Here is a 27,624-nt window from a genome sequence, read left to right as displayed (position 1 = left end):
AATTAAGAAAAAAAATGCTCTTGGACAACTTTGCAGCTTCTGATTAAACCACACCAAGAGGCATGTTACAATGGTAACAATGAAGCATTATGCCAATTATGTTAAATCCTGCTCTCCACTTAAGCTCATCATGACCTGTTTTAGTGTCCTGTAATTTATCCTTTGGAATGCTTACTCTCATCAATAAAGTGTTCAACTTAAAGAGGGAAAGAAAAGCCACCGAAAGGAACCACCCCCCCCAAATGACTTCTAGAAAACAAGTATTTCTTAACTTTTTATTGACATTGGCAAATTAAAATAGAATAAATTAACAAGTATTTTTTCAAAAAAATGTTTTGTACAAAAATACTGTCAAAATTTCCTAAAAAGCTTTCAACACAGTAGTATCTTTTCATGTACTGAATATAACTATTAGCACAGTGTCAAAAATGTTGAAGACAGAAACAAAATAAAAATCTGTGAAATGTTTGCCACTGACGACATTCCACACCCTATTATTGTCTGTACATATGGGGGAGGGGACAGCCAACTTGAAAGTGAACAGTATGACTTTTCCTGATCCAGAACGGTTTGGCCCACATCTGTTTAATCTTCCAGTTTAGCATATTAAAAAAAATTAGTCTGTACTCAAATGCATAGTTTAAAAAATGAAGCGAGATGGCAGAGTTTGTGCAGTAATATCTGCCCTTCAAAGTTCATGCAACCAACTAATGCAATTTTTCCTTTCACTCGTAAATCTGAATGCAGTTCAGTCATTTGAAACCATCTACAAAATCCACAAGATTAAGCAGTTTGCCAAGATTAATATCTAACAGTTGAGCACTGGAGAAAGTGAGGAAATAAGGAGTAAAAACAAACAACAAAAAAGACCAAGTTAGCTAGATATTTCAACTACATAAGGGAGGTGAATGTCAAGGCTACAAAAACGAAACAAAAACAGAAAAAAAAAAGTGGCAGCAATTTTTTTTAAACCAATTTGTACAAGTTTATAGTTTACTTTGTTTCCAAGTTCTCAAACCTTTCAAGATCTGAAAAGTGAGATACTGTGTCTAAGGGAATGTTTTTTAATTCACACCGAAGTTGTGGGGGGGGGGGGGGGGGGGGAAGGGTTTGATTTCTTTTCGCCGGGGTTTCGGTCAAGTCAACAGCTTACTCTGCTGGGCTGCTGTTTGCACACGAAGTCCGTCATAAAATCAAACTCGTTTTGCCCCAGCCAGAGTTCGGGCAGCTCCTTGATGCGGTCCAAACCCATTTCTATCACTAAGGACATAAGCACTTCCTCGTCGATGAAATCAGTGTCTATGACATTGGGCGGCAGCATTGCAGCAGGGACGTGGGCCACGGAGGCGGGCATGTTGCTGCCGCTGCCGCCGCCGCCGCCGCTGTTGCCGCTGCCCGCGCCGCCACCCGAGGTGCCGCCGGAGCCGCCGGGGGTGCTGCTGCCGCCCGAGCCGCCGGGGGTGCTGCTGCCGCCGCTGTGCTTGGGGTTGCAATCTCGGAAGTGCTGGTTTGTCCCGTTCATCTGGTGGCCTGCAGCAGGGTGCAAATCCGGCATGTAGTGGTTGTGGGGGTAGGGGTGATGGTTGAAATACTGGTTGTTGAGCTTCTGCAGCTGCATGCTGGCCGGCAGGGAGCCTCCCTGGCTGGCCACCGGGGGGCCCATGAACTGGGAGTTGTTAAACCTGGCTGCGGGGGCCAGCGCGCTCGGGGGGTGCCCGCCGTTCACAGTCCCCGGCCCCATCGCATGCCTGATGCCGCTCGTGGCATTCATGTTGCCCGCGCCGTAGTGTATGTGCTCGCCCATCAGGGCGTTGAAGGCGTGTTGGGGCTGCTGCTGCTGGTGGTGATGGGGGCTCGGGAACTGCCCCATGCCCATGCGATGGGCAGGGTGGTGGTGCAGCCCGTTGGTGCCGTCGGGGAAGCGCCCGTGGTTCATGGCCATCATATGGTCTGCCATTTCCAGTCCTGCAAGTAAAAAGGGCAGACGGTAAGACCCGCGCCACACGTGCAGCCCACCACGGCGCACCCCACTTTTTCTCGCCTCTGCCCCCCTAGGCTCCCCGGACGCACGTCGGCTGCGAAATCGCTCGCTCTCCCCGGGATCCTACTAGTAGCCTGTGCACCCGGGCTCGCCACCACGGCGGACCTGCCAACCCACAACAGAGCTGGGCGCTGAACAAACAGCCCCTTCCCCTGCGGATCGTGCGGGCGGACCCGAGCCCACACCCCCCTCTGCTCCCCGAAGTCGCCTAATAAAGGAAGTGCCCCGTAGCCCTGCCGCGAACTTCAGGCATTAAATCAGCCCTCCTCATCCTGTTGTTGCACATCCTGTTGTTATTCCCCAGCTCCGCCTCACGCTCTTCCTCCGGGCAAACCCAGCCCTCGGAGGACTGGGCTGGCAGGCGCCCCAGCCAGCTTCGCCCGCCGCGCTTACCTTCCGTCTTTGCGATTTCTGCTCCGAAGACCGAGGGCGGGATCGTCGGGTCCAGGACCGGCTCAGCAGCACATAGAGGGGGCCTTCCTGGTGTGCAGGGCGCTCGCTGTCGCGATGTCGGCACGGAGGTCTTGCAGTGGCCGCTGGGGCAGAATCGGAGCCGTTCCCTTTTATTTCCCCTCTGCTGCCCTCACAGCTCGGTAAGACCGCCCGGCAGCTGCCAACAATGAGCTGTGTTTCTTAGGGCTTTGGCCACAGTTAATATAAGGGATTTCAGGAAGGGCGGAGCGAACCTCCCGGGTGGGCGGCGGCAAAACGCGGACTCCGGAGCCCCGGGCACGCCGGACCGGGTAGGCGAGCCGCGTCCCCGCGGCCAGAGGCACGTGCGCAGAGGCTGCGGGCCCAGGCGCCGCCTCGCTGCCGCGGGCTCTGGTTTCCATGCGCCCCAGAAACGCGGGACCAGCCCGGCGGCTCCTGCAGCTGGGAGAAAATGCCCCCTGGACCCCTAGCCCCAAAGTAGCGCCTGCCCTGAGAGGAGCGAGGAAAATGCACCGCTCCCCTCTGGTCGGATCCCCCACCCCCAGCTCTCCCGCTCGGCTCACCTAGCGATCTGAGGTGCCTTCTAGGGGAAAAGGGGATTCTCTCAGCGCCCCCTTCCTCCATAGTGCCCTTCTGCCTCCCCGGCTTTGCAACACTCCCCACCCCCCCAGGCTGCGAAGAATGGCTGTGTTTCCCCGAATGGGGTTTTAAATCCCCGGACAAATAATGCCCCTTCCCCGAGCACACTTTCCTGGGCTGTGCCTTTGTGTTTTTACAGGGGCGCTGGGTAAACCTGATCTAGATGTTCTGCGTGTAGATGCATTCCCCCCCCACCCCCGCCCCAACTCCTTTCAAGGACAGGAGCTGGGGGCGGGGAGCGGCAGCGGCTGCAGGTGGACGGAGCGCGCTCGCCGGCCCGGCCGCCTCCGCTCCCGCGCTTGGGAGTCCGGTCCGCGCTTTCGGGCCCGCTCGCCGCTCCCGGGGTACGTGTGCTTCTGCTAAGTTTGCGTTTGCAGCTCTTGGTAGCTTTGGCATCCGAGCTGAGGCGTCTCTGCTCTGTAAACAAACTCAGCGATCCTCGTCCCCAGATCCACCTTTTTGCACATACACAGTTTCTTGCTTCTGCTGTTGCCCTTGATCCGGGAGGTGGGGGTGTGTGCAAACTTGCACAGCCTCCCTCCGGGCTCTGCCTGACGATTTGGGGTTGATTTAGAAGCGAACGGGTTTGTAATTAAGAAATTCGAGGGCTGAGTAAAGCTGCTGTTGCTGGAAAAGGAAAACAAATAGATAACATGGTAATCGCTTTGTAAATAAAGTCGTTCTGGAGGTGGGCACGTAGCTGCACGTCCCGTATGGCACCGTGCGCACACACACTGCTGGGACTCTTCCTTTTCAGTGAAATTGTTCAGTGGGGCAATAGGCGATAATAATAACCTTGCTTCCCAGGACGCGGCACAAGTAGCCTGGTCGTCCATTTGGCTCATTGACTTGCAAATAAAAACCCTTACACCGGTCTGGGCTACTACCCGGTCGGAGCTCTCTTGCTTTCTCACATGGGGAAGCCGAGTTGTTTTCCCAACACCATGATGAGACTGCTCCGAGCTTTTATATTGCTCTTTATGTGGTAAAAGCGAGTTTAGCGCTCCGAATGAGGACTTCTGTTCAGAGTTGTTTCTTCATAACTCGATAGCCATTGAAGACTTCCTGCTGCGAAGAGCTAGTCCCCCGCCCTCCACCCCTCCTTTTCTCCCTTCTTGCTCACAGGACTTTTTTTAGGCCCTATTTTTTGAGGACTGGAAATTCTGATACATACATTTCCCCGTTCAGGAATTTGCAAAAGAGAGCAAATCCTGATTATGTTAATCTCTTACCCCTCTGTCTTCCTCTAGTTAGATATATAGATAGATAGACTTAGTATACAAATATAATATATATTTAAACATTGTTACTGTCTTCCTGTCTTTCCTTTTCCAGTCTCTACAGCATTTATAACTGTGTGTACAATAATTTCTTTTGTGTGTGTGCAATATTTTTTAAACCTCAAAAATATTTACTTTTTGGAGTCTTGTGCACAGAACACATTGCATTGTTGGTTGCAATAATCCCCTACTCTCGTGTCCACCCACCCCTTTTACCTGTAGGTCATGGGCTTGCAGCTACAGAATCAGAGGCTGGGAAGAAATGTGCAAGTGCCACTTCCTATCAAAAAATAGGCTCCGAAATACTGGTCAACCCCAGACTCAAAAATTGTCCGATAGATTGTTTATTTCCCTTCCTTATACTGCAGTGTCTTGCGACACAAGGACCAGCTCTTCAATGTCTAATCTAAATTCCTCTTGGAACCATTAAGGAAAGGTGCAGTTTCATCCAAGTCCAGTGGTTCCACAGGCTATTGGGAAATCTCTTGAAAGGTCACCTCCCCATCCCCCACCCCTTAAAGGGAAAAAAATTTAGTTCTGGGACCAGCTGGTTAAAACACAGCATGCTTTGTGCATTTATTCATCTGTCCAGTGAATGTTCCCCAAGAGCCAGGCACTTTCCTAGTGCCTAGAGAAACAACCAATATAGGAACTCATGTTCAAAAAGAGAAGATGGACAAACAGGCCTAACAGGCATAGGGCACACTGTAATAAATGCAACAACAGCATTCAACACAAGGACTTCTGGAAATACATAGGGACACTGAACCCGGTCTTAGGGGTCTTCAGAAGGCTTCCCAGTGTAGGTGGTAACTAAACTGAAGTCTGAGGATGAGTGGGAGTTAGGCCACCAGAGGAGGGGCCAGAGATGAGAGAAGCAAGAGGTAAATCGAGGATGGATCCTGTGGTCTTTGTTTCCCAAGCTGAGAAACTCGGATTGTATCCTGAAGACAACGAGAAGTAGGTGAACAAAGGAGATGATCACATTTTCATTTTAGAGAGATCAGGACAGGACTGTGGAGAATGGATTGAGAAAGTAAGCTTGGAAATGGGGAGTCCAGTTAGGGGTGGTTACAGTCACCTAGGGGTATGCAGAACCCCATGTAACCAGGGCTTTATCCTCTGAACCGGACAAGGCAGTGGTCTGTGTGTGACCTTCACAGTGATAGATGGCTATATTAGTTTCCTAGGGCTGCCATAAAGAAGTACTACAAACTTTGTTTACACCACTCAGGCTTAAAGAGCAGGAACTTATTGTCACAGTTCTGGAGGCTAGAAGGGCCATTTCCAAGTGCGGGCAGGTCGGTTCTGAGGGTTGTGAGGGAGAATCTATTCCATGTCTCTCTCCCAGAGTTGGTCATTTGCTGGCCATCGTTACCCCACCTCTGCCTTTATCTCTACATGGTGTTTTCCTATGTGCCTATCTCTGTCTAAAATTTCCCCTTTCTATAAGGACAGCAGTCATACTGGATTAGGCCGTATCCTGATGAACTCACTTTAACTCGATTACCTCTGCTGAGACCCTATCAACAAATAAGGTCACATTCTGAAGTACTGGGGGTTAGTTAGGATTCCAGCATGTCTTTTCTGGAGCGACACAATTCAGCCTATAACAGGGGTGGAGAAACCGAAAAACACAAGACCCCTGCCACTGTAGGAAAAAAGATGCTGCCTAGAACTCTCTTCCCAGATATCCTGCTGGCCTACGCATTCATTTCTTCATGTTTCTGCTCAGACATTACCTCAGTGAGGTCTTCCTGCCTGACTGTCCTACCCAAAGAGCAATATCCCCTTTTGCTTTCTTACACTGTTTTGTTTTTCCTCTTAGCATTTATCCCCACCTGACATGCTGCATATTGAATTTTTACTGTCTTTCCCCACCCTCCTAGAATGGCAGCCCCAGGATAGCAGAGACTTTGCCTGTTTGTTTATTCAGTGTCTAAAGTAAGTCCTGGCATGATTTGTCTTTTCCTGATTAGATGAATGAATGAATGAATGAATGAATGAATAAAAGAAAGAAAGAAAGAAAAAAAAAGAAAGAAATACAGCAGATACTGAGGGAAACTAATAAAGGATTTATGAGGGGGGATGTCAGAGAAGATTTTACGGAGAAGGTGACTTTCAAGGCTGGAAGGAGAAGAATCTAGAAAGAACAGCAGGGTACCACCGTCTGCATGTGGCCTTGGACGCACTTGAGCGAAACTGTGATCCCTTTGGGACGATAGCTCATCAGGGCGTCACTGACTGTTGAGTTATGGAAGTAGGCCCCTATTGGTGTGAATTTTTTATTGAAATGGAGCTTTTCTGAGGTAAGCTTTGGGCTTCAGGAAATCCTGAGTTGAAGAAAGGCTGCCTCAAGGACCCAGCTTCAAAATATATGTGGAAGAGTTTATACATGTGTTGGTGGGGTGGGAGTGGGGCTGGCAGATAGGGTGGAATCCAGTACTAGGTTTTATACTTTATATAAGTGATCTCACCTAATCTGTACCCTAACAAGTAGGAATTACTTTCATCACTTCAGAAGGGAGGATTTTGAGTTTCAGTTAAAAAAAAAAACAAAAACAAAAAAAATTAAAAAATGACCACCTTCTTAGGGTGATTAGGGAAAAGGGGAGAGAAAGAAACAGACACTGGTTGGGCCCTTTGTCCCCTTCCCCTCCTCCTAAGACCTTGGCTCTAGGTCTTAGCTGGTGAGGAAAATGCTACTGTCACCTTATTCCAACATCCATGTGGCCACCATAATAAGGCAGGATCCTCTGAGCATGAGCTGTGATGACAGTCCCTTTTTTCTGCCTTTCTCCCCCTCCACTTCTGTTCTCCCTCATTTGCAGGGTCTGTAGCATAATTTGGTGTAGGAGCTGTCACTGGACCCATAGTTCCTGATCCAGAAACTGTGGATGGACGTTAGTGTCAGGATGAGGACTCATGGTTAATAAGGAGGTAGAAGCCTTACATGCAACCTTGCATTTCTGCAAGTTGAATAATGTCTTATATGGTATATGCTTAAGTAAAAATGATACATTCATATCAGTTTTAAACCTGTGGATTTGGTTCTATGTAATAAAATACAAATTCACTTGAAATCATCACTAAACTCATAGTAGTTTTTTTCTGTCTTTATGTATTTTCTCATTCAGTAGAAATGTGGTGAAAAGGGGAGAGGGAGAAGGCAGGGAGATGTTTTATTCAAAAGGGATCTTTAAACTTGGTGAAGTCGATACAACGCACCTGAGAAGTTGGTTAAAATAAAGATTCCAGGACATTTTCTCTGGAACTCCTGACTCAGCAGATTAGGAGCGGGGTCTGCAGATCTATGTATTTTTTAAGAAACTTCTAGTTAGTTCTGACGTTTAGACAGATTTGTGAACCACCGACCTTGCTCCCAGGTATAGTGTGAGTGTAGTTTCCATTCATAAAGCTCTGTCCTGCCCTCACCCCCAAGTCCCACCGTCTCCCCTTGCCTCCCATATTGGAATTTTGCCCGTCTTCGAAGGTTCTTCTCAGATGACATCACCTGTTTCAAGCCTCAATCCCCCAGTGGAAGGACTTCTGGCTCCCTTGTTGCTCCCAGGGCACTTTGCTCAGATCTTCCTTTATAACTCATTCTGATTTGAGTTATGGGTATATGTGCCCTCCTGTAGCCTTCTCTGTAATGGTGGAGACTCCTTGGTGAGCCCCAAGGGGCTGCACAATGTCATGCATAGCGTAGCTTGTATTAGTCTGCTCAGGCTGCTGTAACAAAATACCACAGACTGGGTGGTTTCAACAGCAGACATAAATTTTCTCACAGTTCTGGAGGCTGGAAGTCCAAGATCAAGGTGTCAGCAGATTTGGTTTCATCTGAGGCCTCTCACCTTGGCTTGCAGATGGTCACCTTCTTGCTGCGTCTTCACATGGTCTTTTCTCTGTTTATCTCTGTGTTGAAGCCCCGGCTGTCTCTTTGTGTCAGATTCCATTAGGACCTAACCAAATGACCTCATTTTAAATCAGTGAGTTCTTTGAAGACCGTATATCCAAATATAGTTACATTCTGAGATGCTGGGGAATAGGGCTTCAACACATGAATTTCATGGGACGCAACTCATCCCATAACACACCTCCTGTGTAGATTCGTTTTAGGTAATTGACATTTTATTAGTCTACAGGTTCAACACGAAACTAGAGAACATTCACATTGGTTATGAAGTTGGATGAGGTATGCTGGAAGGCAGAAGAAAACGTCAGTGACCTTAACTAATTAGGGAAATGCTCCATTAAAAACAGAATTATATTCAATAGGAAACACTTCAAAGGGCCCATGAGGACAATAACAAATTACATGGGTATTAGGTGGGAAATTACTTGACTAGATATAGCAAGTTTAGCCAAAGGAAAAAAAAAAAAGAAAAAAAAAGAAAAAGAAGAAGAAAGAAAGAAAAACAGAAAAAAGAAAAAATAAGTGTGGGTCCAACTGAGCTGTTGGTTGAATGGGAGGCAGCAATGGAATGTGGTTATTAAAAAGGCAACAACTTAGAGTGTGTTGGGAATGAGAATATCACATGATAGAGCTGGAAGTAATCCTTTTGCTACACTTGGCTCTTCTCAGAGATGGTGGTTGGTTTGTAACTTTACATTTTAATAAAGAATTACAGAGACTAAAGAAGGTTCATTTAAAAAAAAAAGAGGGGGAATATATTTTAAAGGGATGGGAAATGGGACTTATAATGGCTATTTAATCTGGAGAAGAAAAGCTGACAGGTGACTTAATACATATGTTCTGGTGTACACATAGGGAAACTAATATGGTGGATCCTTTCCAGATGTTTTCCTTTTCCACTGAGACAAAGAAAAAAGGAAAGCATTTTTAAAAGAGAGCTTTAGATCAGTGGTTTTCGAATTGTGTTCTGCAGACCTTGAGTGTTCTCAGCTTCACTTTTATGTGCTTTATATATTAAGGATTTCTCATCTGAATTTGTTTTAAAACATTGTTCTGATATTAAGCAGTTATGAAAACTATAGCTTTAGATAAAACAAAAATCATAGCCTTCTAATTCTAGGTGGGACTTTAAAAAGAATCTTATCCTAACCCCTTCATTTTCTAAATGAGAAATCTGAGGTCCTGAGAGGTTAAGTGACTTGCCTGTAAAGGACTTCCTTAACATCAGGATTTTAAAACACCAGAGCAGATTATCAGAGGGAACTAAGTCTTTATGAAGACTTCAGTGAAATAGGATAAGAGATGTGTTGAACGGCTTAAATCAGCATTTCCCAACCGGCGCTCCATATTATAGGTGGGTGCGTTGTAAAAGGAAGTAACACAATCTGTGTCAATTTCTACTTTTTAAAAAGTGGGAAATAAAATCATTTAAAAGTATTTTTGCAGTTCAAAATGGAAGTTTAAAAGTCTCTGAGTGTGTGATGAGTGAGCCTACTGAGCTGGTGATAGACATCCCACATCTGATGAGCAGGCACTTGACTCGGTTACCCTCTAGCTAAATACCCCCATCAGAGGGTGACGTTTACTGTTGTACAACTTTGCGTTGCTTTAATTCTCATTCACACAGGGATTTTTTTTTCCTTTTTTTCTCATATTTTTTTAAAATTAAATTCAAGTTAGTTAACATACGGTGTCTTATTAGTTTTAGGGATAGAATTTAGTGATCCATCAGTTGCATATATCACCCAGTGCTCGTTACATCAAGTGCCCTGCTTCATGCCCATCACCCAGTTACTCCATTCCCCTCCCCCGCCTTCCAGCAACCCTCAGTTTGTTCCCTACAGTTAAGAGTCTTTTATGGTTTGCCTCTCTCTCTGTTTTTAGTATATGTGCTGTTTTTATCTTGTTTTATTTTTCCTTTAGGGATTTTTTTTAAGATCGAAGAGAAATGGGCCTGAATAAAACAAATCAATGAGAAATATAACTGTGATAATTTTTCTGCCTATGACTTAGGATGGTGTTCACCCCATGCAGAGGCTACATTCATATAATGAAAATCCTTATGTAGCACCAATACATAACTCTACAACTCAAAACTCAGAGGTGGAAGAGAAAACAGTTGGCCTTCAATTTATTAGAAATAAAGATTCAACTGTCACATATAACAATAGTAGAGGTGTGTTTACAAATAAGAGCCTCAAACTCTTTTCCTCTTATCTCATTAGTTACAAACAAAGCAAATTCTTTTTAAAAACCCCAGTTGGTTTTTAAGTACAAAATACAAGAACTAAAAGCATCAAGAAATGAAAGTATTTTGTGTCAGTTTCTGATGTCCATATATGTAGCTATATTTCAGTGTATGCTTAAGTATGCATTTAGTACAAAATCCAAAGAGAGATATTGTCAATTTTCAGTTTGTCAACAATGATGCTTTTCCTTAATAATTGATTCTTTTTTTAAAGATTTATTTATTTCCAGGAGAGAGCATGAGCATGAGTGGGAGGGGCAGAGGGAGAGGGAGAGAGAATCTCAAGCAGACTCCATGCTCAGCAGGGACCCCAATGTGGGGCTCTATCTCATGACCATAAAATCACAACTTGAGCCAAAACCAAGAGTGGAAAGCTTATCCAATTGTGCCACCCAGGTGTCCCTCCTTAATGGATTCTAAAGAAATCATGCAAAAGAAGTCCACAACATAAGACAAAAATATTTTGTTTTTATATTTTTGTGTAGTAAATATTATTAAAGATTGGCTTAAAATAAATTCCACAAAATATACTTCAATAATATACTTATTTAAAACCTAATAGTTTCTGTGAACTCTCTTCTTTTTATGTAGCATACAAAAATTTTTTTAAATGACTAAAAAAATACCTAAGTGGCTCATGAAATAATAGGGAAGAGGACTCACAGGACAGAAATATTGAAAAAATGCTGGTTTAAAATAGTGTTTCTCAAAAGTAATATATGGACCCCTTTCAAGAGAAAAACATCTCTAAGGCTTTAAATGCTTACTTAAATTATTTTTATTATATTTCTTAAGTATGTAAAAATAGAAAACAGTATGTGACATCCTTGTGTTTATAACTCGTATACAACTGTAATACTAGAACTCATTTCCATGCTAAACAAAAAATAAAACTGGAGAACCAATAAAAATTAAAATGAACAGCATTTAGTGGCGGGTTTTGTCAAAATCAAATCATCCCTTAGAGTGTGAGTCTAGCAACAAGAATACATTTTTATTCTACCAAGTTTGGCCCTCTGATGCTATATCCCGCTGTGCGATGAGATTCTCTATTTGAACCACGGCAAAAACTTGTATAGAGTGCATCATGACTTCACTTGGTTTCCATATGGTGTGAACGTATTCCTTACATTTTAAAACCACCTCTATTCTTTTCTTTGTAGTGTTTAATGTTTAAAGTAATATGGCTTGACACCACCACAGTTGTAATCACAAATCCAAATTTGAAAGATGGTCATTTGGGTGATGCACAATATGCTTGCAATAATTTGTTAAAAATTACCGACAAAATGAAAACATAAAGAGTTCTTGAAGAGGAAAAGAGAATCCCCGCCCCCCCCACCCCCCACTATTTTAAACAGTATGAAGGGCTCATGAGCTCCAGTTGAAAAAAAAACTGGTTTTGGTGGTATCCAGCTTTAATATCAAAAGTACTTTGGATCATATAATTATTGATTATAATAAATAATTTGGGGGCGCCTGGGTGGCTCAGTTGTTAAGCGTCTGCCTTCGGCTCAGGTCTTGATCCCAGGGTCCTGGGATGGAGCCCCACATCGGGGCCCCTGCTCGGTGGGAGGCCTGCTTCTCCCTCTCCCACTGCCCCCTGCTTGTGCTCCTGCTCTCGCTATCTCACTCTCTGTCAAATAAATAAATAAAATCTTTAAAAAAAAAAATAATTTGCATCAGTGGCTGAGGCAGGGAGAGAATGGAGAGTTTAAATACTGGGAAGTTGGAAAGTTAGCCATTTTCTTTTAAAAATATAGATTCTTCAAGAAACAACAAGTGTTGGTGAGGATGTGGAGAGAAAGGGACCCTCGTGCACTGTTGGTGGGGATGGGGACTGGTGCAGCCACCGTGGGAGATGGTCTGGAGGTTCCTTAAAAAATTAAAATTAGAACTACCCGATAATCCAGTGATTGCATGACTGGGTATTTATCCAAAGATTACAAAAACACTAATTCGAAGAGATTATGTTTATTGCAACATTATTTACAATAGCGAAATTACAGAAGCAGCCCAAGTGTCCATTGGTAGGTGAATGGATAAAGAAGATATGGGGTATATATATATATATATACATATATATATATATATGAATATTATTCAGCCATGAAAAAGAAAAATATCTTGCCTTTTGCAACAACATGGATGGATCTAGAGAGTATAATGGTAAGCAAAATAAGCCAGTCAGGGGCACCTGGGTGGCTCAGTCAGTTAAGCGTCTGCCTTCTGCTTGGGTCATGATCCCAGGGTCCTGGGATCGAGCCCCATGTCGGGCTCTCTGCTCAGCGGGGAGCCTGCTTCTCCCTTTCCCTCTGCCTGCCACACTGCCTGCTTGTGCCCTCTCTCTCTCTCTCTCTGTGAAATGAATAAATAAAATCTTTAAAAAAAATAAGCCAGTCAGAGAAAGACAAATACCATATGATTTCACTCATATGTGGAATTTATGAAACAAAATACATGAACAAAGGGAAAAAAAAAGAGAGAGAGACAAACCAAAAAACAGACTGTTAACTACAGAAAACTATAGAAAACAAATAGATGGTTACCAGAGGGGAGGTGGGGTGGGGGGATGGGTGAAACAGGTGAAAGAGAGTAAGAGTACACTTATCACAATGAGCACTGAGTAATGTATAGAATTGTTGAATCACTATATTGTACACCTGTAACTAACATAACATTGTATGTTAACTACACTGGAATTTAAAAAAAAAACAGATTTCTTTCCTATATCAAATAAATACATGACCCCAAAATTGTCTGTGGGTTCAATCTTCTTTCGCTTGTTGATTCATTAGTTCCTTCTTCCATTCATTCAAATGCCTGTGTAATAACTAGGTAAGAATGATTTGTGTTAGTGTGTCAAGTATTTGTATTTTAAGTGGTATTTTTGGAGTGCTTGTAGCTACATTAGTTCTTTAAGTATTTTAAACAATCTTGTTTACACCATTAATATGTAGCGAGCAAGGGATTTCTAAGCTAATTTGATATTCAGCCTGGATTCTGGAATTATTATGCAGGGGCACCAGAGAAGCACCCTCAGAACTTTGAGAGAAGATTATCTTTTGGAAGCGAAATAAAGGAGCACAAACATATACAAGACAGGATCAGCATCTTCAGCAGGAAAGCTCCAACTTTGGAGGCCTTTGGAGGCCTCCAGGGGTACTTTGAGAATTAGTAGCCGTAAGAATTCCAGGCACCAGAAGGGCATACCTCTGTCATAAGTTAATAAACTGCACTTCATCAGTCTTTTCTGGTCTGTACTGGGAGCCAATACAGCTCTAGATGAATGGACCAGCTGAGCTGAAGACCAGACCTTGGTCTCTGGTATCACCACTAAAGGAAAGATGCAGGAGCTGTGAATGATCCTCTGGCCTTCTTCCCTTCCTATCTCTGAACTACAACTATAAAGGGTCTGTTGAAATAATCTGACATTCTGAACCATCAGGATCCTACTTACCGGTCTCTTATAATGCCTTGCCATTCTATCTGGCCTTATGGTGATTTGGTCCCAGGCAGTGTAGGCCCCCCAGCATTGCTCCTATTACGTGTAATGCCTTGTGATTTTCCTTCATGGCCCTTCTCACAAAGTGGAGTTCCACATTTATTTTGTGACTCTTTGAGTACTGTCCCCATGAGGGCAGGGACCGTACTTCTATCTTATCCCAGTGTCACAACATTGTATCCCCAGTGCAAAAACACTACCTGCTGCAGAGGGGGTGATCACAAACCTAAAACATCCTAATTCCTTTCACCCTTACAGTTAAGCAATTGAGATTTAATTTAAAACCTTTTTTAAAAAAAAGAAATCGAAAATGTTTTTCAGTTTTCTAGTTGGCTACTCTGTGGACCCTCTAAAAGTTTTCTCTATAATTGCTAATCTATGCTAAATAACTTAGGAGGATCTAATAAAAATTATTATTTACGTTGTCACAATGTTTTCAGTCCTTTTGTTGTTCACCACCTTTTCAAGATTCCAAATCCCCCCTCACCCCCCCCGCAACCCGGTCCCCGAATTTAAACTCTCCTCTCTAGGCCTCCGTTCCTGTGTTTTTTATTGGCTTTGTGAATCTTTCATGGTATCATCAGGAGGAAGAGAATTCTGAGCAAGAATCAGTTCTCTGCCTGGAGGGAGGGGCTCCTCAACCCTGTTTCTTTCTACATTTAAGAGGATATTATAAAAGTGGGTCCTACAGAAGAACCTGTGTGCAGTTTGCTCAGGTATGCCCATGCTCTCTGGCAGTGGGGCACCATGATGCTCTCTATGAAGTGGGAATTTAGGTATAAGTTCCAGAGCATCATAACACCAACACGTTGTGCTTTCCATGGTCTTTTTAGCTTAGCAGGGAGTTTCCTTGAAAAGGAGGTGGACGAAAGTGCAGACATAAGGGAAAAAGTCCAGAGTTCACGAGGCTGGATGATCTCTGCTCTCTGAGATCTGATTAGATACAAGCCGCAAGATTGGAACCCACAAAGCGAAACTCAGCCAGCTCTGACAGAGAACGGTTTTCCTACGTGTCACCCCCTTCCTCACACTGCCGCCACCACAATCTCCTCCAGCCTGGGGACCATAACTTATGTTCCTCTGTGTCCTAAATCCTGGCACAGTGTGATTTCAGAACAAGCTTTGTATGACACCCAAGCCTATCCCCTTTTTACTGTACTTGGCTGAGGGAGGGACATTAATCCAGGGGAGGAGAGATTTTGATAAGTAAAGCTATTCTCAGAAAGTAAAAATGGTTTCCGTAATAGATCAGAAACTGTCTTATTTGTTTACATATAGACTTAAAATTCAATGAAGGGCAGAAACTATTTTCAGATATATATTAATTCGGTAAACAGCAAACTGGATAAATTGGCTTTACAAAACTCTTTAGAAACGGACTCTTAACAGTTACTGATTATGCTTAAATGCTACAGAGGTTCACTTATGTTTGGATCTGTTATGCTCTGATCATCATTGGTGGTTCTCGGTGGGACTCCCTCTTTGCCACCAAGAGTGTACAACTGAATCATAATGGTAGTGATTCAACTTGATGTAGCAATGCTTCTAAAATTGAAAGAGCCTAAGCAGCTAGAGCCAGAAAGTTTTCTGTTTTCTTTAGATGCATCAAGTTACCAACATTTTAAAAAATCTTTATCCAAGTGTCTATCAAAGGATGAATGGGTAAAGAAGATGTGCTATACATATATATACATTGGAATGTTATTTGGCTGTAAAAAAGACGGAAATCTTGCCATTTGCGACAACATGGGTGGACCTTGAGGGTATTATGCTGAGAGGAACATGTCGTACAGAGAAAGAAATATACTGTTTGATCTCATTTATATGTGGAATCTAAACAAAACAGAACTCAAAACAAAACAAAAAATCCCAAACTCGTAGATACAGAGAACAGATTGGTGGTTGCCAGAGGCAGGAGATGGGGGTGTGGAGGGTGGATGAAATGGGTGAAGGTAGTCAAAACTTACAAACTTCTAGTTACAAAATAAATAAATCCTGGGCTTATAATGTACAGCATGGTGACTATGATTAGTAATACTGTATAGCGTATTTGAAAGTTGCTAAAAAAAATACATCTTAAAAGTTCTCATCTCAAGAAAAAAAACTGTAACTGTGTGTGTTTATGAATGGTAACGAGACTTACTGTGGTGATCATTTTGCAATGTATACATATATCAAATCATTATGTGGTACACCTGAAACTAATGTAATGTTATATGTCAGTTGTATCTCAGTAAAAATAATCCTCGACTAGTTTATCTAGCAGTTGGTGCACAAAGTGTGACGATAAAATAATGGGAAAGATTTCACAAGCCACATGCAGAAATGTGCTTGATTCTTGCCACACCTTGAATGCTGATAATGGAACTTTTGAAGTAAACTCATAAGGTTCATGGAATCATAGGAAGTGACAGGTGGGAAGGCTCATGAAAACCATCTAGTCCAACCCATTTTATTTAGAGAGTATAGAAATTCAGGCTAAGGGAGGTGAAATGACTTGCCCCCAGACATGGAGAGACTCAAGAGCCAGAAGGAGGTGCACAAGATTTTACGAACCATCTTGTGGAATTCGTGCCGTGTTGCGTAAGCCTTGCTGACAAACCTGAAGAGAACACCTGGCAAGAGAGAAAACCTCCATGCAGCTGAACCCTTCCCTCACATATGGACCAAAGACGGCTGTTTTGACACGGCCAGTATTTTTAGCTCTCAGGAATCTTTAGAAAGACAAATCCCTATCAGAACTGGAGCCAGCGCATATGTCTAAGTCATGCTGTTGGCCAGGAGTGTCCTCTGAGGCCGATAAAATAGCAGGGGCCCCTGTTCAGACAAAGGTATAGAATCAGTCCATTGATAGTATCTTGATATTGTGCTTTCAGATTATTTTATGAGAACCATTTACAGAAGGCAGAAGCACTGGTTTGGAAAATACTGGGGGCAAACATGGTGCTCGAGAAGGTGGAAATCAGGATCTACAAATAGGATTCTGGAACACCTGGAGGCAAGCTGACAGTTCCAACTCAGGTGAAGACTGCTCAGTGGACAAATATAATCTGAAAAAGAAAAATGCCCAGTATGGATTATATTGACAAGTTAACCAAGCATTTCTCTTAACTCAATTGTGTCCCTTCATCAGTGCCAGAGAGACCACTTGATCACTGTTCTTTCCAAACTCCCGTGTTTATTACAAAATTCTTTTAATTTCAGAACATAGAGTGAGGTCAGGCATCACTGGAATTTTGAAGGGTAAGTAGGAAGGACCACACATATTGCGTGAGATTAGCTATCTAGAGAAATACCTCAAGAGATTATTTATACACATGTGGCTGGGGAGAACAGGAATCACTCATGCCTGGTCAATGTTGGCCGGGCTATGAATCTCAGGGAGGCACTCTTACGACAATAGAGCAATGATACCACTTTGGAAAAGCCAGAGTTGCATAAATGATTAGAATCACCTATGAAACCTGAGGTCTAAGGAGTTGTCTGAAGAAAGAGGTGTTAACTGAAGGTCAGCATGACATGTAGATGAAATAGAATCTAAAGAGTAAGAACTTGGCTGTGTTTAGCTGCCCTGGACAAAAAAACTCCAAATTTTGGTATGTTGAGAAGTGTCCTCCACTGTGTGGGAAAGTTCACTCAGTGGCTCTACCATAGTGTCTGTCAACTATTTCCCATGATCATTCTTCTCCCTGTGCTGATTCTTTGTCTATCAGTGAAATTTCTGATAAATAATTCAACTTTTAAGAATTAGAACAACTAGAAGAAAATATAAGGAATATTGTTAAGATTTTAAGGTAGGGAAAAACTTAAGCAACATGTAAAAAGCATAAATCACATGGGAAAAATTGATGACTTTATGTTAAAATTTAGGCTTCTGAAAGACAAATGTGATAATAATGTTGAAAGACAAATAGCAGACTAGAACAATCTATTTGTAACATATACAATAGCAAAAGGATTATTACCTAAACTATCTAAACTATGGAAATATGTAAAAAATGTAAAAATATGTTTAAGAAATGCTATCAAGTTAATAATAAAAACAAAAACAAAAACACCCAATAGGAAAATGGGGGGAAAAAAGAACAAGCATTTCCCAGTAAGCCACAGGGAATCCAACGATTAATAAATACATGAGATGATGCTCACGTTCACTTGTAATCAGGAAAATTTGGAATAAAGTATCAATGAGATTTAGTTTCACTTTCATGAGTTTGGAAAAACTAAAAAGTCTAATACTATTTGTTGTTCAGAAATATGTGGGTGAAAATGTGGGGAAGCAAACGTAAATGTTGCGCTGGAGTGTGGACTGCTACGGTCATGTTAGAAGTCCCACACCCAACGAACCAGAAATTCTACCTCAAGATGTATGCTTTAGAGACTCTCTTGTGCATATGTAAAAGAAGGGAATACATCAGATATACTATAGCCATATTACAGAATACTATATAGCAGTTAAAATAAATAAGCTAGTTAGGTCTATGTAGATCTATATAAATGTTTCTCACAATAGGGTTTTTTTTTTTCAGTTTTATTGAAGGATAGTTGAGAAATAAAATTGTAAGATATTAAAAAAAAATCATGATAGGGTGATAACTGCAAAAAGACATTCTACTTGGTGGACCTAAGTATTTCAGCCACTGAAAAAGCATGTCCCTTTCCCATTAAAAATTAATAAATTTAGACATAAATATATATATTTTAACTGAATCTTGGTTAGGATGTGTCAGACCATAGAGTCTGTGAAGCACTTAAAAAATTGAGTTTCTGTACATGGAAACTAAGAATCACATTCTTTTTTTCCCCCTTTTTAAATTTAAATTCAATTAGCCAACATATAGTACATCATTAGTTTCAGATGTAGAGTTCAGTAATTCATCAGTTGCCTATACCACCCAGTGCTCATCACATCACATTCTAAAACATTGGTGACCACTGCCCACAGCTCATTCTCTATGAAGACTGCACCCTTTGCTTCTGATGCCATTGTTAGTGTATCTCGGGCCCAGTAGATTTTATCAGAAACGTCTACCACATTAGCCACCAAACCAGTGATGCGTCACTGGAAGTGTTCCAGACTCCTACAAGTTAGCCAACGTAGTAAGACAAACTTTCTAGTGCCCTCCAGTACATCTGAACCCTGAACCCTATAGGCCATAACGCTGTTCAGGCTATTTAAAAGTTTCAGTTGTTTTTGCTTTTGACTTAATTTATTTCAACGATTGTTGGTAACAATGGGAAGCTCAAGTTGCCATTGTAATTGGCCGTTATATATTATTTTATTTAGTAAGAATAGGAAAGTTAATTATTAATTCATTTATTTGGCTACAGATCTCCCCCCCGCCAAAAAAAAACCCCACATAGGCTCTAAGGGAGAAAAAAATGAATAAAAATGGTCTTTAGTGCTGACTTTTGGCTGTCATCAGCTGCCACACTGGATTCTCCTTCTTAGACAACACTGTGTCTGATGACTTAGAAATTGAAAAAGAGTGTGCCCTTGGGGGAAGTAAAAGGAAGGGAAAAAGAAGACGAACTTCACTTGCTGAGTGTCCCTCACGTGCCCTATAGTATGCCATGCACTTCCATCTACATTGTCTTACTTAATTTCAGTATCAACTCTGCTAAAATGGTACTCTTCCCAGAGGCCCAGAGAGAAAGTGGTTTGCCTGAAGTTACTGAGCTGCCAAGTGGCAGAGCTGGGGTTTCAGAGAAAGTCTGCCTGACTCCACAGTCGAAAGGCTTTCTATTATTGTTTATGACTTTTAAAAGACAGTGGGGTAGAATATGACTCCAGACCAAAGTGAAGTTTTGCAAAGCCAGGGTTGTGTTTTCTTGTTTCTCCAAATGCAGAGAAACTGCTCCAAAATTCTTCGGCCTTTCATCCTCCTTTTCTCCACTTTGAGGAAAGGATAATAATCCGCAGTATCCTGAATGGAACAAAACAAAATACTCATTCTTCTTCTTTCTACTTTCTACCTTCCCTTCCAACTTTGAATGAAAGAACAGCTTTCAAAAGATACAATAAGACAGAAGAATTTTAACACAAGAATAAAACAGTGAATGATAAACATCAAAGGAGGAAGAACAATGGATAATGATATCAGTAAACCCTGGGGGAAGCAAATTTTCTCAGAGTTCCCTGGTAGCCAAGGCGAAGGGAGAAATATGTTGTGTTCCATGGCTTTCATTGTCAAATAAGGAAAGGACTACTAGTTCATTAGGAAAGATACACTTTTTTTTTTTTTTTTGTTACTCTTACCTCTCAAAGGAATTTATCATGTAAGTTATCCTACAAGGACTATTGAATGACATAAGTGAGAAAATACTAGAGAATAGTTTTATTAAAAAATGAAGCTAAGATAATTTTTTTTGTCCATTACAGATGTCTCTTTGACAGACCACTCTGGCTGAGAGGTGAATTTTTATGTTCTGGTTGTTTATTCAACATGGCACATTAACTTCTGATATATTGATCAAAAAAAGTCTTTAACAGCCTTCTTTCATGATACTGTTCAGAATCTTTCTCCCGTAGTTTTATAGTGCAGGCCTCTTTATTCTTGTCCTGCTACATCTTAGATTGAAAACTCCTATGAGGAAGGACCATGCTGGCTCTTTTGCTTTGCATAAAACACACACACACACTATACAGCACGTAAAGGATCTTTCCATGGGGACTAGATTTTCATAATGTTTTATACTTTAAAAAATCCACTATCAATATTTACTTTGGAAATAGCAATAATGCAAGACATCTGAATTTTACTCCTTAAACCATATCTCTTCATCTGCCCTATGACCCACTGATATGTTTGTTTCTCTCAATAAAGCTCCTATTTATACTTCCAGATTGAACCATTCATGAGTATTTCTCTCTCTCTGTTTTGTTTCTTCTTTCCTGTGTCAAAAATCAAAACTTTCCACAGAGTGCTTACTTTTGGACCTGAACAATCCATTTCTTCTTTTTCACATTTATTAGAATCATCATGACTATTTTTCCGATTAGTGACAGTTGCCCAGTTGTATTTCTACATCTACTTTCTTTGAGGACAGCTGCATCCATGGATTTTGTGTACCTCTGACATTTATATAGGGGTATAATTTTATTTTTTTTCTTTTGCATGTAGAGTAAGTTTTACTGAAGTTTGCCGGAAGACCAAGGGGGAGATTATATTGTAACAGTGCAATCAATTTACAGCTGATTTCTAATAAATTTTGTAGAATTGTGAGGAAAGCAATGGATGTAAACTATTATAGAAGAGTAAAATTATAAGGAAATTAACTTTCCATTGTAAATAAGTAACTTTCATGGAAAATACAGACAGACATTAAAAAGAAAAAGAAACAAAAAGTGCCATTTTCCTAAAGTTGATACTATAGGATTTTTTTTCTTCCACTACTTTTCAGAAGGAGTTTCCAAGGCCTCCAGAGAAGACTGGGGTGAAAAATATAGGATTCTCTCCAGCGGTGGTGATTGCGACACCTTGTACCTTGAACTTGCATTTGACTAGAGTTGCCCTGTGGGTTACTTCTAACTCCCTGGGCTGTAGGCATCTGCCTTTCTAAATGCCAAATTATCACATCTGGGTGGCCTTCATTAGGGGAAAAAGCTGTCATTTAAGAGGCTGTGAAGAAACCATTTGGGCAAAACATACTAGCTTCAAATATGGCACTTTGCTTTCAGCTCTCAGGGTCCTTTCCTTTTTTCCAAATACTTTCTCATTTCCCCACCCCCCTACCTAAGAACTTTTACTTAAAGCTGTTTTGGCTTTCCCTTTCTAAGTTATCTATCCAGTAAATATTTTTTATGGTACACGTTTTTAGAGGAATGGGACAACTGATGGTAGAGTTATTTTCCTGGTGGACAGAATCCCTTCAGCATCATCTCCTCAAGATTCCCTAGTTTGGTGGTCTCCTTTTTCTGGCTTACACTTCCCAAGCTCCCCATCTCCCTTGGCGGCCTTGTGTTAGCCTAAAGTTGGAGATTTCTGGCAAAAGGCAGTTTACAATATGTACTCTTCTTAAAGCCCAGCTGCCTGGGGGGGGGGGGGGGGGGGGGGCGGGTGGAGACCAAGCTGTGAAGACCCAGCTCTGCTGGTGTTCTTGCCTGGCTTGAAGAATTGTCTTCCATCGATCCCCAAGTGGGGACTGGGGGAGGGAAACTATTTTTCAAGATGCTTGTGCATATCAAATACGACTTCCTAGAGGCTCCTTCTAAGCTGCTTCTGCATTTCAAAGAGGGTTTATTTATCCCATTAGTTAAGTCATCACATTTAAGGGCAAAGAAGCTTTTTACAGGTGTGGAACTCTTTAGAAAGTTTCTATACATTCCCCAGCATTGAGCTGACAACAAAGTTCCCACATCGGTTGCTATGCTAATTCAAAAGATGCTTTGTTGCTCTAAGGAGAAAAACAAACACTTCAGAAGAGAAGTTCTCACAGAATATTGTAGACCTGGTGTGACTGAACGAAACTAATATTTTCTTTCCTTAGCTGATTCAACTTGGCAATTACAGTTATAGCTATTACCACTCAGTGATGCTAAGTGCCACCCGCATCACTGCAGTAATCCCGTAGTTAGCCATGTGCCTTCAGTCTCCCATTTCTTGAATCCATCTCACACGCTACAGTTAAAGCGATCTCTCTAAATCATATCACATCACTTCTCACTCCTCACTTAAAATTCTTCGAGGACCCACAGACGGCAGGGCCACCTTTTTGGTATGGCAGAGAAAGCCTTCGGCACTGGCTCCCGCCATCTTGCCCACCTTCACTCTCCCACAGTCAGTGTGCTTTTTAAGAGAAACCGTGTGAGCCCTATTGTATGGTACTGTGCGCATAAGCACAGTTTACCAAGCACCAAGCACGGAGTTAGATGTTTTACAGTGCACTTTGATTTCTTAAGGACTCCAAGAAGGAGGTGTCCCTATTTTACAGATGGGAAAACAGAGACCTAGAGAGGTGAACGAACTCGTGTGAAGTCGTCAGCTTCTAAGTGGTGGAGCCCAGAGTCCCTCCTCCTGGATGGTCTGAGGTCTCAGTCTGTGGGTTTAACCACTACACTACACTGCCTCTCCTGCTGAATTGCTAGTTGTGTCTGTACATCCCATTCATTCTTTTCCATGATGTATGGCTTTTTATGTCCTGTTCCCACTTCCTGGAAAGGCCTATCCCATTTGTTCAACTAGCTGGCTCCTTCTGCACTGTAACGTCTCTGCTCACTTGTTAACTTCTCTGGAAAACTTCCAAGGCTCCCCAAGGCAGCGTTAAGAAACAATGCCTCTGCACCATAGTGCCGAATGAGTGTGTAGCCGAGCTCTTGTTAAATTGTATTGGGTTTGTTCATATCTCTATTTCCCTGGCTAGACTGTGAGCTTTTTGAGGGCAGAGAATTTTGGCTTTGTATCCACCATGGCTACCTCGGTGCCTAATACATGACTAATGGCGCTCAATAAATTCTTGCCAAATGGAGTGAATGTAGGAATGAAAGGACAGGGGACTCCTGGCTGGCTCAGTCGGTTAAGTGTCTGCCTTTGGCTCAGGTCATGATCCTGGGGTCCTGGGATCGAGCCCCGGATCCGGTTCCTTGCTCAGTGGGGAGTCTGCTTCTCCCTCACCCTCTGCTCCTCCCCCTGCTTGTGCTCTCTGTCTCTAATAAATAAATAAATAAATAATCTTTTTAAAGAAACGAATGGACAAGAGTCGGGGGAGTACAATGCATACAAGGTTTGCTTATTCTTTTTTTTTTTTTTCAAGGTTTGCTTATTCTTAATCACCCTCTGAAAGTCTGTTCTCTGGTGTAAACGTTCCCTGTGAAAGGCTTCTACATCCCTCAGAGTCCCTGAAGATTGTAATGGACACCTTGAGCTATTTTCAGTATTTCAAAAAAGCTAACAGAAACCATTACATTAAGCTGAGATAAGTCCCTATAGGCTAAAAAATAAAATGTCAAGTTTCTTTGCTTTTGGCTAAAATCGTATCAATTTGGGATGGTGACAGAGATTTTCTTTTAATGATCAGAAACTTTGATTGGCAGGAAAGGCTATGGGTGATTAATAAAACAATACGAAAGTAAGTTCTCTGTTACTTAAATACTGCTAATTTCGTAGAAGAAATTTCTCAAAGATTGGAATCATAGAGGAAAACTCCTAATGAAAGTTATCCATCGTGGTACAAATATGGGAAAGTCTGTGCTTTTGTTAATGGACTCATGTAGCCCACAACCTTCTTATCTGTACAGAATCTCCTTTCCAGAAAGCTTAGGAAATTATCTTATTATTAGGCAAATATGGCTGCTCTGTTGAACATTTTTTTAAACTTTTCCATTGACAATTGGATGTGAGGGTGATCTGGTTTCTTTATCTGCCATCTGCTGATCATTAAATTTAATATAGCTTATTGAGTTGAACTTACGTTCGCTTAAAAAATTTCATTGTTACCATCTTCCAAAATAAAAGAAAGAGAAACAATAAAAAGATAAGAGAGCAAAGGAGACAAATGAGTTTTTCTCTCTTTCCTATGGCTTCTGGCCAGTCTGTTTTGGTTATGAAAACAGCCAGCAGGCTACTTTATTGAAATAAAACCCAAATTCCCAATTTGCCAGATATTTCACTGACTTGGTTTAGAAAACACCATTATTATAAATAATTTCATCCCTTCCAGTGAAGGCAAAAGTTCCTTCATTAGTAGTTCTGGCTCTGTCACAAACCTTTCCATGGGCTCATCTGGTCTTATGATTTATTATAAAATTTATAGTGTGTAAACATTGCCATAACCTTTGGAGTAGTAAACTCATCAAATCTTTTGTAATATCTCCTCAATCCCTTGTACTGTTTGGCTGACACATCTTCCTAGGATTGTAAATATTCTTCCATTTCTTGCTTACCATCATTCATAGATAAGGCTACTCTTTTCTTCATTTCTGGACTCCCAAAGTCATAGTAATCAAGCTTCATAGAAGATCGCAATCAGGCTTTGAAATTTGCAGCATCGAATTCCATTCTATCTGAAGTGTAGCCATTATGTATCTCCTCACTCTAGTTCATCCTCCACGGAAAAGCTGGAGTTTTTGATTCAAAAGCCAGATTGGATCCCATCAGTCCCCTGATTAGAAATCTTTGAGGGCTCCTCGTGGCTGCCATTTTCAACTCCAAATTTCTTGATGTGGTGTTCAAAGGCCCTTGACAATTCGTCTTCAAGGCTAACTTTTCAGCTTCAATTGCCACCAGGGCTAGAGAGGTCCTTTCCCTTCCAACCAATTTGGATACTTGCCTTTCTGCAACATGGCATGACCTTTTATACCTAGAATGGTCTTGCATTCCTGTATAATTTCTACTTGTCCTCCAGAGCTCTGCTCAAATGTTGTCACTTGTGGGAGTGTTTACTCATTCTTACAGCATATTATCTTTTAATTTGTGTTATAATTAGTTCTTTCTGTGTCTTCCTCTTCCATTCCTGTGAGCTCTTGGAGGGCAGGGATCAGGTTTTATTTATATTTGGGTCTCTAGGGCCATCACAAGGAAGACCGCAAAACTCAATCAATTGGGAACACTTTTGAGCATGCAAGGGGGGACTGTTAATGATTACCTTGAGGTTACAGGTATAAACGGGGTTCACCTGGGCGATACAGGATATATTTCCACCCTACCAGTCACTTCAAGACTTTCAGTGTCTCCACCTTCACCTACTTTCCAGTTTTATCTCTTCCCAGTCTCCTTCCTTGCCACCCACACAATATGGATGCTTCATTCCATCCTCGCCAAACCGCCTTGAGTTCCACAATGGTTTCTGCCATTGTTCTCTTTCTGCCATGTCCCCACCTGGAAAATTCCTCTTTGCCTTTCAGGATTTTCTTATGCATAATCTTCAGAGAAGCTTCCCCCGATTTTCCCCAGATTGGATTAGGAGATCATTCTGAGATGATTGCCAACAATAAGCATGCACTGCTTTGTATTATACCAATTTCCTTGCTTATTTTCTTGCCTTGCATAGCTAGGGTAGGTTGGAGCTCTGTGAAGCAATGGCTGCATCCTATTCATCTCTGATTTCTAGTCACTCTGTGCTGTTGTAATAAATGTCAATGGGATTAAGCATAATTTTGGAATTGCCATAGCTTTTAGGTGGAAAATTCATGAAACTTTTTGTAACATCCCCCTTTACTATTTATTTAACATGTATTTCCAAGTTTGAAATTGCCTTTACATTCTGATAAATGTCACACTACTGTTTGTTGAAATTAATACATCTGACACTAAATGCCAAATTATGATTTTATTTGAAATGTAACTGATCTTTGGGTTTTGGGGTCACCATTTTTTAATAGCCCCTGGACCTAAAATCTTCTAACTAGCATTCTGGCTTTGAAACATTTTGAGGGGATGTCCAGGATTAATTTTTTTTGAAGAGTGTCAGTCGCACCTGAAATATCTTGGGAACTTGGGAGAAAATTCTGTGTTCGTACGTGACTCAATTAGAAAACAAAGTAAAATTTCTTCTTACATCATAATTATTCTATATCTTCTTGGCTCAACTGCAGCCAGTCTTCCTAAATCCTCAGCCCTTGAAGGACTGAAATTTCAGAGCAAGCACTGGAAGTGGGATGAAAACAGGAACGATCTATTTCCCATCAGAAGAACTTATGAATCACATCCCTACACCTTTTTGCTGGTAAAAGACCCCCCCCCCCCCCAATCATCTACTTCTTCCTCTTCTGTCACTTTGGTCTACAGCCAGGAAGTGACACCAGTGCCAGACAAACAGCCAAAGCAGGTCTGATGTGCTACCAGGCCCGGAAGAAAGGGTACTTAGAGAGCAGGGGATGGGTTTGTCCCATTTCCTCCTCTTGGCCTGTGGTTTCTCTCATCCTTGGGAACACTCATTGAATGAGCAAAAAGAATCCCTGAAATGGGTCACAATTTTTGGGCACCTAGCCCTGTGTCGGTCACACTTGGACCTGCTCACAAATATTGAATGAAAAAGGCATGGAGGCACGCTTGGCAATTGTTGTCATGAATTACATCTGGTTGAGGTTTTTGGAGATCACAGATTTTGGCCAAAAGATGAGGAGAGGAGGAAAGAGAAGGGAAAAATGTGTCAAGGTAATGCACTCGAAGAGAATGAATATTGACTTGAAGAGAAGTTTCTGGAATTTTAGTTTATAATTGCTTTTATCTAGTCCCTCAGATTCTTCAAGATGCTTCTTCTGCTCCTTCCCCTTGCACCCTGCTCTTTTGTACAGTTTATTCAGGAAATACTTGAAAAAAAAAAATGCTCCTGTGTCTAGGGCATCGCCAGAGGCTCTGGGAAAACAGATGAAAGATAGGCCCCCTGCCGCTAGCTCAGAGCCTCTGTTCTGTCTATCCAGACACCTGGACCTGGTTAGAGATATCCTTCATTTCAGGCCTTGCCTCAGTGCACGTGGCTTCAGTGAGGGTTATCTTGGCTGCCCCGGATGTTTTATGAGCTTCTTTATACCAAATAACAGTGAAAATCCCACAAGGCCCAATTAGTTGAGAGGTTAGTATGTCCTCGGTGCTGTGATAAACACTGTACAAATATTATTTCACT

At 41.9% G+C, this 27,624-nt stretch overlaps 1 protein-coding gene across 1 annotated transcript; it reads right to left on the bottom strand.

Annotated features, from left to right (window-relative positions):
- Positions 1–261: 261 nt before the first annotated feature.
- Positions 262–2,703, bottom strand: CITED2 (Cbp/p300 interacting transactivator with Glu/Asp rich carboxy-terminal domain 2). The gene is made up of 2 exons (XM_032408295.1): positions 2,435–2,703; positions 262–1,965 (listed from the first exon to the last, which is right to left on the bottom strand). Exon 2 carries the CDS (start codon positions 1,955–1,957, stop codon positions 1,142–1,144), a length of 816 nt encoding a protein of 271 aa, XP_032264186.1. The 5' UTR covers positions 1,958–1,965; positions 2,435–2,703; the 3' UTR covers positions 262–1,141.
- Positions 2,704–27,624: the final 24,921 nt, after the last annotated feature.

This window comes from Phoca vitulina, unplaced genomic scaffold (assembly GCF_004348235.1).
Source record: "Phoca vitulina isolate PV1807 unplaced genomic scaffold, GSC_HSeal_1.0 scaffold9, whole genome shotgun sequence".
Taxonomy (NCBI): domain Eukaryota; kingdom Metazoa; phylum Chordata; class Mammalia; order Carnivora; family Phocidae; genus Phoca; species Phoca vitulina.
This window is presented reverse-complemented; position numbering and strand designations above follow the sequence as displayed.

Coding starts and splice junctions, on each gene's coding strand:
- CITED2 (XM_032408295.1), bottom strand. CDS start 1,957: ATGGCAGACCATATGATGGCCATGAACCACGGGCGCTTCCCCGACGGC.